Below are 16,846 nucleotides of genomic sequence, written 5' to 3'. Positions count from 1 at the left end.
ATCTTCAGTATGAAAATTCATTTCAGCGTACGTCCTCCTTGAAAAATCATGCAACCTTCGAACGCGGTCGATTGCTCGCGATGGAAATAATTCCGACGCCCTCGTATTGAAATAATTCGACAGCGCTTTATTCAATGTCATACGGGGAGGAAATCAAGTATTTTTAAAACAAAATACTCATTACAAAACGTATAAAATCGGGTGGGTGGATGGGTGGGTGGTTTTGTTGGGGGCGGGGTGAGATTTGTACATCGATCTAGCACATAGACAATCGTACGATACAACGTAACCGTTAAGTACACGATAATTATAAAACATCAACGCCTATCAACATAAAATATAAACTTCACGCTTCCATCATCAGAGATCATGTTCCCTCCGCGCCTCCCCTAACTGTCTCGCGATTATCCGCGGCTACCTGTATCGGCTGCGCGATCGTTACGATACAGTATCTACGTTTAACGAATAAGACTCTATGTAGCATGGCTAGTATCACAATTCTGACAAATTGTCTCCCGAACGACGTACAACAACCGCGGCGGCCATTCGAAATGCGCTGCTGGACATCCAAAGAGTCGTCACGATTTTATACAAACAGCTTAAACGATACACGGGAAACTACTTATGTACAACAGAAGCATGTGAAATACAAACGATATAAGATTATAGAACAGAACTTAACACCTACGCTAGCCTTACCTACGAAGCATGAAAGAATGAACGCTGCATAGGAAAACGCCGGTGGATACACGAAACTACGCTCTATATGATCCACTATAAATTACACACGTCGCTAAGTACACGGTCAATGGTACAACGAATACGTACTAATTATTAGCTGCACGACGAGGGTCTCTTCAATAATACAAATCTACAACTAACTTAACTTTGTACACAAGCGAAAGGGGGGATCGTCCCGTTCGTGAAACGAGACTTTCAGATCGCCTTATATACCAAGATTTTCAATACTGCCAATAATAACGATCGATTAATCAATAGAAAGAAGTAACAAGAAAAAGAGAAGAAGACCTGTGTCCGAGGCTTCGAACAGTTTGAAGGGTCCTGATGATGCTGACCACTTTGTCATCGCTGAGGACGCGAGAGGTGAAGCTTGGCTCAGACAGCATTGTTCTACACGATATACGAATATTCGAACTATACATTTCCCAGAAGAACGCACACGTGCCAAAAGGTAGACAGCCGCCTTCGTAGTCCACATTGTCCTACACTCTCGTTCACAAACACTTCGTAGTTAACACACAGGATCAACGATTCTTCAATTGTTCATCGCAACATCATCGATCACCCACCAATGTAAGGGACTTCAGTTCTTGGGTCGGAAGCGTGACATGTAGAAGTCACAATCCGAGCAGTAGATAGCTGGTTCCGTGACCTGTTTCTTCCTGCAAAGATGGCAAGGAGCAGTTCTCGCAGCGCCTCCAACAGGCTTCTGAAGGGACGACGCTGACTGGGCCACCGTCGCGTTGCCCTTCCCAGCGGACACGAAATGCATCTGCTTGCTCTGCTTCGACACTGGTGGATGCTGGTACGTGGGGTATTTCATGTTCGACTGGATCTGACCATTCTGCAACGCGTTCGGATACGTCTGATTCGGCGCCAGGATGTTCTGCTGGTCTGACTTCTGCGGTGGCCTTTGATAGTTGTCGTGTCTCTGCTGATAATTCTGCATGTTCTGTTGTTGCTGGTAGGAGTTTGGAGGGTTGGGTGGCGGTTGATATTGCGGGAGCGGTTGATTAATTCTATTCTGCTGAGGAACCGATTGGTAGGGGTAACCCTGATAGGAACTGTGGCTGTATTGGTTCTGATAAGGACTGGGGGACTGGGTTGGAGGGTACGCGAATTGTTGCTGCGAGTGTTGCACGGTTATGGGGCTCGCGTTGTGGTTCGTGATCCTCTGATTGATGTTCGGCTGTTGTTGCTGGGACATCTGTTTGTTCATCTGATTGTGCTGTTGCTCCAGTTGATAGTACGTCTGATAGGTGTTCTTCTGGCACATTGGTTTCGGTTGCTGCACGTTGTTCTGAACGTACTGTCCGTGGATCTGAGTGGGGTACGGGCTGGCTGGTTTTTGGGTCTGCGACAGTGGAATGCCTTGGTTTCTTGGATGAGACGTCTGTGCTTGAGGGTACGTCGACTGGGATTGCAGGTACGGCATGTAACCGTTTTGAGAATACCTTATCTGCTGTTGAAGTTGAGGAGAGTACGATGTTGGTGGTTTGGTAACATTAGGGAGTCCAGTGTACGTTTCTCTAACGACATCTTGTCCTTCGTTAATGAACGGACCGCACAACTTCTTGTCTGACAGCGAGCCTACCGACTCGTTCGAGTTTTGCCTACCGAACGTGGGTTTCATGGTGTCTGGGATGGGTATCGGGTTCACGCTTCTCAGCTGATCTTGATACGGAGTCGCAGGGACGCTATCAGCTTCGCTTTTCAGCGGAAGAGTTTGCTGTTGAAACTTGGTACCAGTGCAATTCTCTCGATTCATCTCTGCCTCCTGCAGACTCCTAATCTCTCGAAGAACTTGAGCAGTTTCTGGTTTGTTCATGGCTGATCGTAGAACCCTCTCGAGGATTGGATTGGGTATATAAGAGTCTTTCTCGTCGTCCTCGGCAGTGGCGACCAGAACAACTTGGTCGCAGAAAGACACGCTCTTTTTCTTCCCTATTCGTCGTTTCACCTTCCTCGGTGCGATGTCCTCTTCGCTTGGCAGGATCGTCGTGTTCTGTATAGTATTCTGCATAGCAACTTCGCTTATATCGTCCTCAGGATAATCGATAGGCAAACCGTTCTCGTGTGGTAATGTCAGAGACATCGACATGATCGCTTGGTTTAGTCCACTTTGCTGCGTCTGTATGGGATTGCTCGGTACCGTGGTCGAAATGAAGCTATTCTGGCTCGAGCTAGACTCAAAGCTGGAATTCATGATCGACTGACCCGACGTACCGTCGGTTTTCGTAAAGCTCGCCACATTTTCCGTGGACAGCTTCATTGGTCTTGGTTCTTCCACTTGTGGAGCGTCCTGAGGAGCGTCCAACATTGGAGAGGGCGAAACGCAGTTGACGTTTTGCTTCGTTGGAACCTTCTGCTCGGCTTCCGTTTTCGCGGCTGGTTGCAGTTTAATCTGCTCGAACCTAGCCGCCATGTCTTTCACGGAGGAAACAACTCTTGGACAATCAGGCACGTCGCGACTAGTCTGATCGTAAGTCTGACCGAGGCTGTTCATCATCAAATCGCTCGTCCTCCGTGCGATCGTTGGCCCTGAAATCGTAGGCGTGGATCTGACCTTCGAACCGTCCTGTTCAAGAGGACCCTGTTTCTTCATCCTCCTTTCCGCCTGTTTCGCCTGTAACTCGCGCAACCAAGTTTCCCCGGATGACTTCTCTTCCCCTTCCTGATCCTCAGGCCTCTTCTCTTCCCTCGCACCTTCCGAAGTCAAAATTTGATCTCTCTTCATCTGCAGCTGCGACAATAAAGTGCTGATATGTTGACTGTCCAACTGTTGCTGACGTTGTTGCATCGCTGCATTCGTCTGTTGCTGCTGCTGCTGCGACTGTTGTTGTTGTTGTTGCTGTTGATATTGTTGCTGATACTGCTGCTGTTGATACTGATATTGATACTGCTGTTGGCTATCCTGAACGTGATTAGAGGTCTCGTCGATCGGCGGTGGCGGTGGTGGAAAATCCTCGCTGGCTTGCCTCGAGTGAGATACAGAGTGAATAGATGGATAAGGTGGAGGCGGGAAGTCCTCGCTGGGTTGCCTCGAATGAGAAACGTTCCCGTTCTCAGGATACGGAGGCAAGGAGTCGACTTGGGTCGGCTGTTTGACTGGGCTTTGCTCGTTGTGCACGTCAGCTCGAGTCACCACGAAGGTTGGCTCGTACAGGATCCCGTTAGCGTACTGCACCACGTCGTCCTGGATCCTAGGCTTGCTATTGTAATTCGATGGGCACGAGGAGGACGCGTTGCCGCTGTTCTGTTCCATACTGTACGTGGGCAAGAACGGAAGCGAGTGAGACTCGGACGAGTAGTCGGCGTAATTCGCGGCTCTTGTGGCATTGGCTGACGAATTGGTCGCGTTCATGTGATTCCAGTAGTTCCCGTTCTGCTCCTGAGGCGGATTCGACGCGCACTGGCTCTCAGACGCGGGGTACGCGGATTTCTCGGACTGCTGCTCGTTGTGCACTTCGCCCGAACACTTAGACTTGCTAAGCTGAGAAGTGGTCCTGAGCGGAGGAGGCGGTGGGACCTTCGCCACGTGTAACACTTTGCCCGCGCTGCCGTGGAAGCTCTTCCTCATCAGACGACTTCTCTCCAGGTTTGGATTGCTCGTGTTCCCAGGGCTACCGTTGCTGTTCCCGGTGAACTCCAAGTGCCCCTCTGACAGGTAACCGCTCAGAGACTGGCACACTTCGTTACCCTTCAAACCGACGCTGGAATCGTCCACTGACTGCTTTGGCAAGGTGTTGGAGGCTCCCTCCACGCTGGCGTTCGCCTGTCCGTCCTGCCCTTCCCGCAGATCCGGCATACTTCTGTTCTTCCTCTTAATTAGCCCGCCCATTAACAGTTTCCTGCGAATTTTATGCTGCTTCTTCCCCTGCTTCTGCTCTCCGTTGGTGTTGCTCGATTGAGAGTTTCGCGTGTTGCTCGTAACCGTGTCCAAATTCTCCTTCGTCTTCTCCACCTTGGCTCCCTTTGGCGAGGGTGACGATCGGGAGGGAGCGATGGAGAAGTCTTTAGAGATGTTCTTGTTCCTCTCCTCGCTGCGAGCCCGTTTCTTGTCCTTCTTATCGTCGTCGCAACGCTTCGTGCGACTGAATAGCCCGGTCCTCTGCATAGGTCGATCGTACAACATGTATTCCTCGTCTTCGATCACGTTCACCGCTGTTGCTTTGCTGCGCAGAGTCTTCTTCTTCGGTAGCGTCGCGTAGATTTCGATGCTCTTCGTGGTAGGCTTGTCAGAGGTTGTAGCTGGAGCACTTACCAGGAGCTCTCGACTGTTTTGCCTAGAATGGTTTCCTTTGTCCCGGGAACTCTGTCGCGAATGCTGACCAGATTTGCTGTTCTCTCGCGAGTGTCTTCCCTCAGGCGCGCCTTCTGAAAGTCACAAGTACACGTACATTCTAAATAGAATTTCCTTTAATCGATTGAAAAAATCTTTTACTTTATATTCTAAAAATTTTGGACGATATCACGTTCTCGTTTAGCAACTAACCTTCTTTCTCGCCGTTAGCTGTCGCCTGCTCCTGCAGCATTCTTCTGTGCAAACTGCGAGTCCTCATCACGCAAGTGTTGTGCTTCATCCTCGCGATGGTGATCGTGTGAGGATTGTTGTACGGCGCGTCCATGGCGGCTCTGGCCTTGCTGCTTGCCGCGCTGCACAAAGCGACCGCGGTGCTAAGATCGCCAGCGTCCTCAGCCGCTCGAGACTTGTCCAGCAACGCGTCGGTCTCCTTGCAGAGGCGTTCGCAGTCGTCGCCTGAGGAAGCTTGGTAGCCTTCCGGGATCTGGGCAAGCTATGTTAAGTAAATCGATTTAACTCTAAATTACCCCTGCTGAGTATTATCAAAGGGTACAAAATCTATTTCTCTAGTTATTTAAACAAACTTCTTAAAGAGACCAGACTGAAGAAAAAGGAGTGGAATAACAAAAGAGATTACTTAAATGTTACTGATATTATTTTAATAGTATAAAGCGTAACACGTACCTGCAGATTATGCTTCAGACCTTGCTGAAGCGGAAGGCTGTCCGTGGAGGACAAAGAATACGAATCGTATCCAGCATCGTAATGGCCGCTGCTGCTGCTCGACAGTTCTCCAGACTTGCTGGTCGGACTTTTCGGCACTCCTGAATTCCTCTGCATCTTATTCACGATGTACAGATACGGATTGTCCATCGTGGTCGAGGAACTCGAGGACGCGCTGTTTCGATCACCCGACCAGTTTCCGGAGTCTCGCCTTCGCGGCACGTTCAAGTGATCCGGGATACTGATGGCGTCCTGTGGCGTCGATCCAGCGCTCAGGCTGCGCGTCAACTGCATTTGTTGCTTCTTCTGCTGTTGCATCACGTTCTCGACGGCTCGTCGGCTGATGTACTTTGATTCTGCCTCTCCGTCGACGGTGTCAACGCCCTTCAACAAAAAAGGAAGTTTCAATTGCAACTCCGCGTTAATCACAACTGATTTAGCAACTCGTTCGCATTTCTTAGTTCGAAATTTGAATGGAAACTGTATTTTAAAAACAAACAGGTGACCAGAAACGATGATTACCTGATTCGCAAAGATATTGTTCTGGATATCGGTCAGATTCTGATAGTCGCTGTAAATCCTGCGCTGCGTGTAAGAGTGAGGGGGGCTGTCGGGATTGGGCGTGATGGCACGTCTCGCTGTGCTGTTGATCGATGGTTTTTCCGGGCTGGGCGTGATCGATCGTCGAACGTTATTCTTCGGGGGTGTCTTCAGCCCGTTCCCGTTCGGAAATGGAGTCACGGTCTTCGGTGCATTCTCCGTGTTCACTGGCGTTCCACCAGGGGTTGCGTACAATAACAGCAACGGTTGATATCTACCCCTTCGACACTTCTCCACCACCTGTTCCCAGCGTGGACCGATTTCCTTCACGGTGGCATCGTCGAAGTAAATCCACAACTGAAAACGAACGGTACAGAAACTTTATTTTAATTTAGAAAATTATTACAAACAGACAATACGAAAAAAAATTGTTTCCCCCCTTTTAATTTCCGTTTCCTCGTTTCACGTAATGCGAAAGAAATTGTTGGGAAGTCTGTGAATTTATAGAGTCGCGTTATTACATCAACCAGGCAACGTATATCATTTCGCTAGTCAGGTGGTTGGATAATTAAGTTCGATGTTAAGGCTGGACAATTTCCTCGTGATTCTATACACCGCGGTTGCATCTTAATTAGCTCGATCATGATTATTCATGTTTCAGTGATCCTCTGAGAAATATCCCACGTAACATTTATTTAAATGCGGAATAATGAACGCGATTTATAATCGTAAACTAAATAATTGCTTCATTCTATACGGAAGATCACGAAAATTATGTTTCGAAGCGAACGAGCGTTACGTTTCGAACAATGCGGCGTACACGAACCTTCAGTTTGGTGTGGAAAAAGAAGGTGGAGTAGTGTTTCCCGTAATACGTGACGACTCCTACGAGGTTGTGCACAGTCGAGGCACCCCATCGGGAGTCCACCACGCTGTGGAAAACGTCGCTCAGTCTGAGGGACGTTCCCACGGTCGCGAAAACGTCCATGATGTGCTCCAACGATGGCCGCTCGCTGTCCCATACGACCCCCACGGAAACGATTTCCGGTCGGTTCATCAGGGTCCGGCAGATTTGAATTTTTGCGCCGCAGGAGCTCTGCAATCAAAGCGAAAAATTCTTTCTCTTATCACTCTGTACACACAACAACCATCTCTGTGTAACCAACTAATTACCAACGTAATTGCAGTACGTCGACCCTTTTAATTCATTGAGTAATAGCAATGCAATGCGAGCATGCAAACCTGTTAACCTGAATTAACTCGACTAATCGAGGTAACTCCAGTATCCAATCGATGCTAAAAGGTATTAACGGTTGATAAACGATTTTATCGTGGAAATCGCAGCGAATTACAAGATTCCAGGATCGCTTCGAATTCCACGGAGAACCCCAGCATCCGATCGAGCAAACGCTCGGCACCGGTCGAGTACGATAGTTATCGTTCCACTTCGAAGAGAAAGTCCACGCGATACTATTTCCAAGAAAGGCCAGGAGGAGAGCGTACCTGATATCGCGGCAGCCGGATGAATCGAACGCGAGTCACCGGAAACCAGCTTCGAGGTCCGAACTCGTGAGTCGTCGTACGAGAAGACGCCACGAGGTCGATGGAATTCGCGTGGAAGAAAGTTACTTTACGGATGAAAATTTCTGTGTTACTCACTGGACAATCTCTGATGTCACCCATGCCGCCAGCCTTTCGAAGCAGCTGACCAAAAAGATCGGGGCTGTTTCGGGAGTTTGGAGGGGTTTGTCGAGCCTGCGAGGTCAGCGCTGACGCCGACACGTAGTGAACCATCTGGAAAAAGAGCAATTACACACGTAAGTAGTCATTAAAGAAGCATTAAAAATAGTTTAACGCACATATATTTAAAGGTTATAGCATTAAAAGTTTAATATTAAGGAAATATGATGTAACGAACAAATCACTAGTCTCTTTGTGATCCAGCGTAGAGCTACGGTTCAGAGCAGCCAGTAAAACCGATCGGCCATGACCGATACGAGATTGCAACGAGTTTTTTTAAAACAGCCGACAATAGTGGGATACGAGTGCACGAAGGGAGAACCAACTCCGCCCACGTGTTCGCGGTCTGCGCTCGATTATGCTCGCGTTGCGCTATGAACGTGCTCGAAAGGGCATCGCTTTCGTTCTCATCCGTGCGCTTTTCACCTCGACTTGGTGGCAATTATCGTGCACGTTGACGGAAAAATCGCGAGTATCTCGACGCGGAACGCACACGACGGAACCGCGGACAGGCGAGTAAACGAGACTTTTACTTTCGAGGCGGAAATAATCGAGCTCGCCGGACGAGGGTGCAGTTTGCGAGAAACCGCGATAACGGTTGCTCGAGCGTGCAGAGAAATGAAATCCAATGGACACTGTGGTGTCCCTGCGTGGCGTGGAAAAAGCATCTCGGCCGGTTTCTTACCGATTCAAACGTGTCGCAAGGGCAATTAAAGAGCGAGGAAAACGGAAGCACGTCCGAGTCGAAACGAGTCGCGTCTAGAACCGGTTTCATTGAATTAAGCCGCGAAAGTTTGTACCCGTTGGCAAAAGTTGGCTGAGAGGGCTGCTCTGCTCGCGAGACTGGAGGAAATTCCCGTGGGATGACTCAGAGAGCGGCGACGAACGATTTCCAGCGTCGAGGGAGCGGTTTCTATTGATAGGATCGCGATGCGTTTCGCGGTTTTCTTGTTAAAGGGAAAATTATCCATTCGTGCGTTGTCCGTCGAGCTTGCGGTGTAATTTACGGCGGGCGAATGTTTGCTCTTATTTAGTCGGAATTAGTGAAACAGCTGCGTTTCTGCGGGGAATACGCGCGTGTCCGATGTTATAACTGCCGATTGCGAATGTACAGATGAATACGTTGTACGCAAGCGGTCAAGATTAGAGACGGTGTGTGGGAAATAAGCTGCCGTGCGCGATAACATTTAGTGGCAATAAAAGTCAGTATAAATCTGCCAAAAGCAATTTTACGATTCCGGTAAAAAAGAAAAAAATATATGGCTTTTATGGGTTTTATAGCCACAGTATTATTAGAATCGTCGATGTTGGATTCTCGAACGTTTCCCCGAAACACGAAGTGAAATTTAATTTACGGAATTTATAGAAAGCCCTAAAGAACGTTTACAGACGCGTAAATTGTTCCCGTAACTTCGTCCACCCTTTACTTAAATTAAATCAAGTCCACTTAACACACGAAACTAAGAATCACCTCAGAGGATCCTAATTTCGTGGCAATTACAATCCCCCCGTCTGATCCTAGAGCCCATTACCAATTCGAAATCGGCTACCCGCGCCCCTCTCGCTTCGCCCTGAGTTTATTGCGCGGAATGGTAACCCCTTATCCAGTCGCCCGCTCCTAAAACCCACCCGTTCCTCCGTGTCGACCACCCGCGACCAATGAGCCATCAAATCCCGATCAGTTAATCCGTTTACACGTCAGAACTCGAGCGTTCGTTATCGCGGAGCGTTTAGGCTTCTTAGCTAAGCCGCTTAAATCGCTCAAGGGGTGGTTCTCCTTCAGGGGATTAACAGTTTTTTCATCCCTCGTTGTCAAAGAGATACAAAATCAGATAACTAAAATTATTCTGTGCAGTGCGAATAAAATTCTTGTAACAAACAAAAATAGGATATTTCAAATGTTAATAATAACGTTGATAAATATTGCAAAAGTTCTGTAAAGGGAATTTGCCAAAAAAATGTTTATTTATGGACTGTCTAGATTGTGATCTACCCGTAACACAGACGCCCAGGTCCACTGTTCGTTTTCTTTTCTTCTTTCGAACCCTCGGGTACCTGTGCCACCCCCTAAACGTTTAAATTCGAGGTTTTTCACGAACGAACGGCAGATACGGATCTCAGACTTCTACCTGAGGTTGTTTTCCTTCCACCTGATCGTTTTTCCGGGTCCACCTGCGTGGACAACGTGAGAAAAGAAACGTTGGGTGGTAGTGGAGGATCGTATGGACGGATGGATTAGTTGGTCGTGGGTAAAGAGGGAAAAGAAACTATTCACTGAACACTATCCTTGAAACGTAATGGTCCGTTTCGTAAGCAACGTGTTTTCCACGAACTGCACGCTAACTAAAGATTCTGCGTTCAATATTTATACGAATGTATCCGTTGCAGACGTAATGCTCGCGGATCTGATGAAATTTTAGAGTCTAAGTGGACGATTATAGTTTTGAATTGAGCAGGGTTGATGACGATGGAAATTGCGGTCTTTCGACCGGAATATCCTCAAGTAATTCGCGTAGAGTATCGTTGTTCTACCTTGCAACGACTTCCATTTCTCTGTCCGTTTTTACTGCAATCTTTCCTCGTAAAAATTCATAAACTCGTACAACAATTTAACTACAGTTCTAAAGTTAAATTCAATTGCAAAGCATATTCAACCGTGCAGATCCATCTCCAAACTTGGTTCACGCGTCTCAGTTAAAATGGAACTCTGCTGGCGAATCGGTAGCGAAGCTCGTTCGTTATTTACACCGCGGTTAACCCGTTCGCGAGCGTCGATTACGTCTACCTTTGACGAGAGTGTCGTCGACTGAACCGACCTGTGTAAAAGGCAGAGGCTCCGAGGTGGCTCCGCAAGCACCGCAGACGCTTTGCTCGACCAGCGTCATGGCGAACTTCTGGTGCGGCACGCAGTGTCTCGCGCTGCACATGTCTTCCGCCTCCCCGCTGGCGATGTGAAGGTGTATTCGCAGAAGAATGTTTTCCTGCAACAACAAAACCATCAATGTCTCTCTCTCTCTCTTCGATCATTGTTACCGTGACGTCGATGATGCACCGATGGAAATAGACGAGTCCTTGGTAAACGTCGATCGATAACGATAATTTCAAAGAGTAAGCTGGAATACGTATCGAGAAAAATGACTGCCAAGTGTATTATGCAATGGTGGATACATTTTTCTTATTAGTCGAATCGTGGATTGTTCGATAATGCGATGCTTTTGAAATAAATAAATTGTATGTTCAGTAAAGTCCAGCAGTCGAAGCAACCGGTCCATCTCGCGAGACGTTCTTGGAGAACGCCATATATTACCATCCTTCCATTCCAGGTACTGTAGTTGCCCAAGGAAATAAAAACCGAGTCGTAAATTTAGTCGTCGAATGTCAAACGGCAGCAAGTCTCGAAGCACAATAAGTGTCCACGGCTACATTCGAGGCTTTAGAAATATATCCACTGAGACAGCGTTAATGGTTGAAATCGTTGCGCGTCTTTAAATCAAGCCTGAATCTGTTGCTTTCGAGCGTTTCCGACGAACCGTTGATCCCTAGTGATGAAACAGTCGTCCGTTGAAAATCCACGGGGACACTCGCCTTGTACCACTTTGCTTTGCCATGCGTTTGCACTTTCTACTCGAACGATCAACAAATCTTGTACCCTTAGCGACGTAGAAATCAATGGAAACGTGTTAATATCGTAAATGAAAAGGCAGAAGATGCGCGCAGACTTTCGTAGACGAAGCCTGCCGTACCATCGTGTTTTGCAATTTGCATTTCCACTATTTATTTAGCTAACTCAGACGCACGTACCTCGAGGTAGTTCGATTTACACTATTTGAACATTAAAATTCCATCGTAGAAACAAAGCAGACTCGATTCCACGTGATGCAAGTTTTCACCTTGGATCGTGAAGAAGTTCTTCGAAACTATGAGGATCGCGACACGAATTTCTAGCTGCTAGTGATCTTTGTCCCCGTTGCGAAAGATAAATGACTGTCATTACCGGTGATGGTCCCTGTGCAAACCCATTTACAAGATAATCCCAATAGAACGACATACTTTCTTCAACTTTCATCCCAAGAAACTGATGATGATTTCCAAATTAAGAGAGATTCCAAACATCCAAACACTTCGAAAAGATACAAAAACAGTGCTCGATCCATCGATCGCAATCTACCATCGCTAACCACAAAAGTATCTCGCGAGCACTCGTCGAAAACGATCACCGTCACGATTAAACCCAGTTTCCGCTAGCTCGCAAGGGGTAGTCGAATCAGCGCGCCCCGGAAACGTGGTGGACAACGGAAAAAGGGATCTCGACACCCGTCCTCCTTACGTTTATTATGCTCGCGGACTGCATTCGTGGAGCGTTACATTCATTTTAGCCAGCGAACCGATGTCGACACACACGTGTGCCGGCTAAACGTGACTCCGGTGTAAACTAGAAAGTGGACTCCCGACGGTGTGTATTTGCTTAGACTCGCCTACGGACACCCGGGTTATGGCAATCCCCGGTGGTGCTTGCCCACTATGCGGTACGCGCTAGGAAAAACATGGATAGAGAGAAAGAGAGAGAGAGAGAGAGAGAGAGAGAGAGACGAAGCGAGGGAGAACTGGTTTGCGCGATGGAATATTCAGGATCGTAAACCGCTTGGAAAATCGCGGCTGCGTCGCCGAAGGAAATCGTGACACACGGCGCGCGGTGTGAATGTCGAAACGGGAAGATTAATGCTACCGCCGGCATTACGCTCGCGAGTAATGGTTAATAGTTCTTATGAATGAGCAAAAACGACGGCGAAACGACGCCGTGTGGTTTTGGTTGAATTTATAGAGAGGTTGCCGTGTCGCTCGTACCTCGATGCGTAGTTTCTATTTTGATCCTCCAACGAATTTTAATAATTAAACGAGAGTAATTGTGTTTAGATTATAATTTTGAGAAAGAGAAAGAGGGAGAAAGAGAGAGAGAGAGAGAAAGTTGATGTATTAGTAACGTTGAGCGTTAAGTAGCTGGCAAGTAGTTAGTAAGACAATATATCAGACGCTGAAACGAATTTGATATAAAATTAACGAAACAGTGCTTAACGCGAAACAAGTTTGTATTTCAAAGATATTTTATGCAAATCTTGCTCGAGTGGATTAAGATGATTTATGTCTACAGGGTGGTAAGAATCGACACGAGGCTGGATAATATAGGAGACGGGAACGTATTCAATGTAAAATTGATAATGCCGTGCTTGATACGTCGTACCTTGCCTTATACGTACCCCTGTCACGCTACAATAAGCTACTCCATGGACCTGATCTCCCCTCACGCACACACCGAGTCGACGCTCATTCTCATTTTTACTGAAAGACAATGCGAGGCGAACATTTCTCGAGATACTGAGCGGAGATCGTTCGAACGTTTATCCTGCTGCCTTTTGATCATTCGTTATACTCCGACGATACTCGATTATTACATATAAGACAACGAAAAACTGAGAGAGGCTATCAGAAAAGTAGCTCGAATGAAATACCAAAGTATTATCGAACACCAGACAATTTCAAGCAGATTTAATACGCGCTAACTGCAAACTCCCTGCTATCGACTGTCCTAATTGCAGATCGAAACGACCTGCAGTCACGATCGAGGAGAGCAAGATTGCGAGGCGTACTCGCGAAACGAGATCGAAGCCCGTTTCGTCCGGAATACAATCTAGACCTGGTGGCCTAGTTGATCGCGCGCATAACAGGCCAAAGGGAACGAGGTGATCGTTTACTTACGAAACATTCAGCCGCGTCGTCCATGAATCCCAGCTGGAACCTTTGCTGGTCGAGAAAGCTCTTGGCCAGAGCGCGGCGCAGCGTGTCTGGCGGCAGCGCGCTCTCTTGCGAAAACTGCAGCTGCGAGAACAGGTCCTGCGACAGACAAAGTGACGAACATTTAATGCGGGCGATCTGGTAACAGACAGACAGAGGGAGAGAGAGGGACGCTGCTTTTGTCTTTTGGAAACACGATCGAGGAATTGTTCAATTGTTCCCCGCGTTTTAGTGATTAACGACGCGTTCGTCTCTCTCTCTCTCTCTCTCTCTATATATATATATATATATATATATATATATATATATATATATATATATATGCTCGAGTTTCGCTCTTCAGCCTTTCGCCACGGTATTCCGCGGCACGAGCTAACGAGACGTCGAGTACTCGCGTGTCCGACACTATTGTGCAGTTGGAAAAATTGTTTCACGGTTAATTGCATACGTATGCCGGTTTTTGTGATCGATCGTTCAAGTGGCTCAAGGTAAACGATACTTTATTGTTTTAGGAGATAAATGAGATGTGTAGGTAAAAAGGCACCGCGGTGAAAGGATTGTAATAATGATATAGACTGTTCTATTTGCCTCTTGAACAACCTTTACGCTGTGGTTGTAGAATCTGGGGAAAAAATAACACAGAAGACAAAAGTCAAGTAATCGCGTTCGAAACGCCGTTTTTTTAAGGAAATCATTGAAAAAGTTTGAACGCTCTGATGGTAAAGGTCGCGAGTAAATGCAACACGCGTAGTCGAAGAAGATTTCGACGCGCGTCACACTGTCCTATGGACTTTATCACTATATATTTTTTCAAAGATGTTTTCCTTGAGAACGAAGCGTCGAACGTGATTTTGTTATTCTCGATTTCTACCTCAATCTGTTCTCTAGAATCGTTTCTTAAAATGTTTCTATTTTAATTGCGACACCAGAGTGATTTCATGCCAAGCGAAACGATTGCCAATTCGAATGAATTTGATATCCAATTCTGAAATTAGCTTGCACGTTGCAAAGTGACGAACACGCGACGCTGAATGCTCGAACGATACATCGTTGAGCGACGAAACATTCTGATGAATAAGGGCGTCGAGGCAACGGGCGGCGGCTGCAGCATATGTCGCGAAGACTGTGTAAATATCCCTGTTTGTGGGACACGTGTATCGCGTTACCGATGCAGAAGATGCACTTGAATCCGCTGGCCACCGGGCATGAAGGCGTATTGTGTAATGTCGTATGAAACTCCTACCCCCTCGCAGCATTGGGTAACAATTATGGCATAAATGTCAGAAAAAATGCAACCACCGTTGTGCAACGTTGCTCAGAAAGTTGTATCGTGACCGTGCGCAACGATGAAATACAAATTGCCCGTAATATCGGCAAATAATGCAAAAAATGCTCGATAGAAAGTGTTGGCGCTTCGCATCGAGATGTCGAAAAAATTGATTAAATATTAATTTATCGTCAAATATGTAGCGTTGCCGGGAATAAAAGGACGAAGCGTAAAAACGCACGTATGAATAATAAATAAACTGTCCACGAATAAAGTAACCTTCAAAGAAATAAATTTCCCCGTTTTTAGCAGACGTATTAAAGATCCGGAAGACTGATTTATTCACGTAATTTATTATTATTCATGAATGCGAGCCCCAAATTTCCATATTAAAGCAGCCCCGTTTTTAGGGGACAGGTACTTCTCACCTCCTTTCTGTCAGGTGCACTAATTTCCATGCAGCGCAACGGGAATATATTTCTAAACGCCAATTAACTGCATTCAACAACTATACATAACTGTATCGATCAATCACCGTAGCAAAATTCTCGATCGCTTCCAAAGTCTCAACGATACGCTCGAAATTACTCGCGATCGAGATCGATCGCGCGTCCCTAAACACAACCTGGAAACTTTTAGCCGCGGAAATTTACGATTCCCTTGGCGCAGCAGAGCTATTAATCGACCGATAATAATAAATTTCACAAACTTCGTTAGAAAAAAACAGCTCGATTATCACGTAACGCAGAAACTAATTCGCGTGGCCGCGCTAAATCGCTGAGCGCGTCATCGCGATCGAAAATTCGCGTTCACCAGCCACAGAGAGCAACCAACGATCCGCCCACGATTCGCTGGTATCGCGATCCAACTACGGGATTAACGAAACCGAGCCACTGAGTTACCCCCCCGGTCGCGGTTCGCGAACGCAAAAGGAAACTCATGACGCCCACGCACTCTCAGTTCCCCATTGCGTAAGCGTTATGCAAATCCTCGCGGTATGTAAATCGGATCGGTAGCCTGAACGAAAATCCGTCCGCGTTTCAACGCGAATCGTACGAGCTCTGCTTTTCTTTCGCCTAACCTGCGTATCGCCGCGGCATGAATGAAGGGAACGAGCGGAACGATTTCGCAAACGATCGACGGCGAACGCTCCCCGTCCGAGCGAGTGCGTCGGTCGAGGCGCCAATTTTGGACGATCGTACGCGCTCGCGGAGATGCGTTCCCCGCCGCGGATTGTGCAAAGGCACACGCGACGGTGAATAAATGGCGATCCCGCGAGAGACGTAGGGCGAACGAGTTTAGTTTCGCAACCGATCCTCGAACGATCGATGCCCGCGCGTAGAAAGTCGACTGCTTGCTCAATAGTTGGCAGCGTTCCAAGAGACGCGGTGACGAGAAAAATGTTAACGAAGGGAAAAAAGGACGTCGAGCCGCGCGAGGCGACCGTCACGCGGCTGTGCGTCGTAGATCTTTTGTGCGTACGGTCGTTCGAGCGATCGATCGAGTGGTCGAGTCTTCGATGAGGACGCGCAGTTGATCGTAATTGCAAAGAGACTTCTGGTATGAAATGAAAAATCGCGAACATGCATCGAATAATCGCGTCTGAGGCTTCGAGAAAACGAAAGAAATTCTTGAAAACGAAGAATTGTTTATTATCCTGCAAATTTCTCAGCGCTTTCTACAGAACGGATAACAACTATTGAAAAAAATTAGAAATCACACGAGCTGAAACCCGCTCGAGT

The 16,846-nt window shown here is 47.2% G+C and overlaps 1 protein-coding gene across 5 annotated transcripts in view; it reads right to left on the bottom strand.

The window, feature by feature from the left end:
* Window positions 1–1,075: 1,075 nt before the first annotated feature.
* Ec (ubiquitin specific peptidase echinus) overlaps window positions 1,076–16,846 on the bottom strand; it is an 86,088-nt gene continuing 70,317 nt past the window's right edge. For 3 of the 5 annotated variants that reach the window (XM_076910379.1, XM_076910383.1, XM_076910382.1), the window contains 8 exons: window positions 13,802–13,936; window positions 10,864–11,028; window positions 7,967–8,101; window positions 7,134–7,403; window positions 6,290–6,664; window positions 5,729–6,151; window positions 5,237–5,537; window positions 1,076–5,118 (listed from right to left, as the gene is read on the bottom strand). In XM_076910379.1, coding sequence (XP_076766494.1) covers window positions 1,325–5,118; window positions 5,237–5,537; window positions 5,729–6,151; window positions 6,290–6,664; window positions 7,134–7,403; window positions 7,967–8,101; window positions 10,864–11,028; window positions 13,802–13,936 — 5,598 coding nt within the window. In that variant the 3' untranslated portion in view covers window positions 1,076–1,324. Of the gene's footprint in view, window positions 5,119–5,236; window positions 5,538–5,728; window positions 6,152–6,289; window positions 6,665–7,133; window positions 7,404–7,966; window positions 8,102–10,863; window positions 11,029–13,801; window positions 13,937–15,532; window positions 15,653–16,846 lie in introns of those variants that run through there. The other 2 variants (XM_076910384.1, XM_076910380.1) reach the window with 2 other exon arrangements.

Source organism: Xylocopa sonorina, chromosome 2 (assembly GCF_050948175.1).
Source record: "Xylocopa sonorina isolate GNS202 chromosome 2, iyXylSono1_principal, whole genome shotgun sequence".
Classification (NCBI taxonomy): Eukaryota; Metazoa; Arthropoda; class Insecta; order Hymenoptera; family Apidae; genus Xylocopa; species Xylocopa sonorina.
The sequence above is the reverse complement of the archived record's forward strand: the minus strand, read 5'-3'. Positions and strand labels throughout refer to the sequence as shown.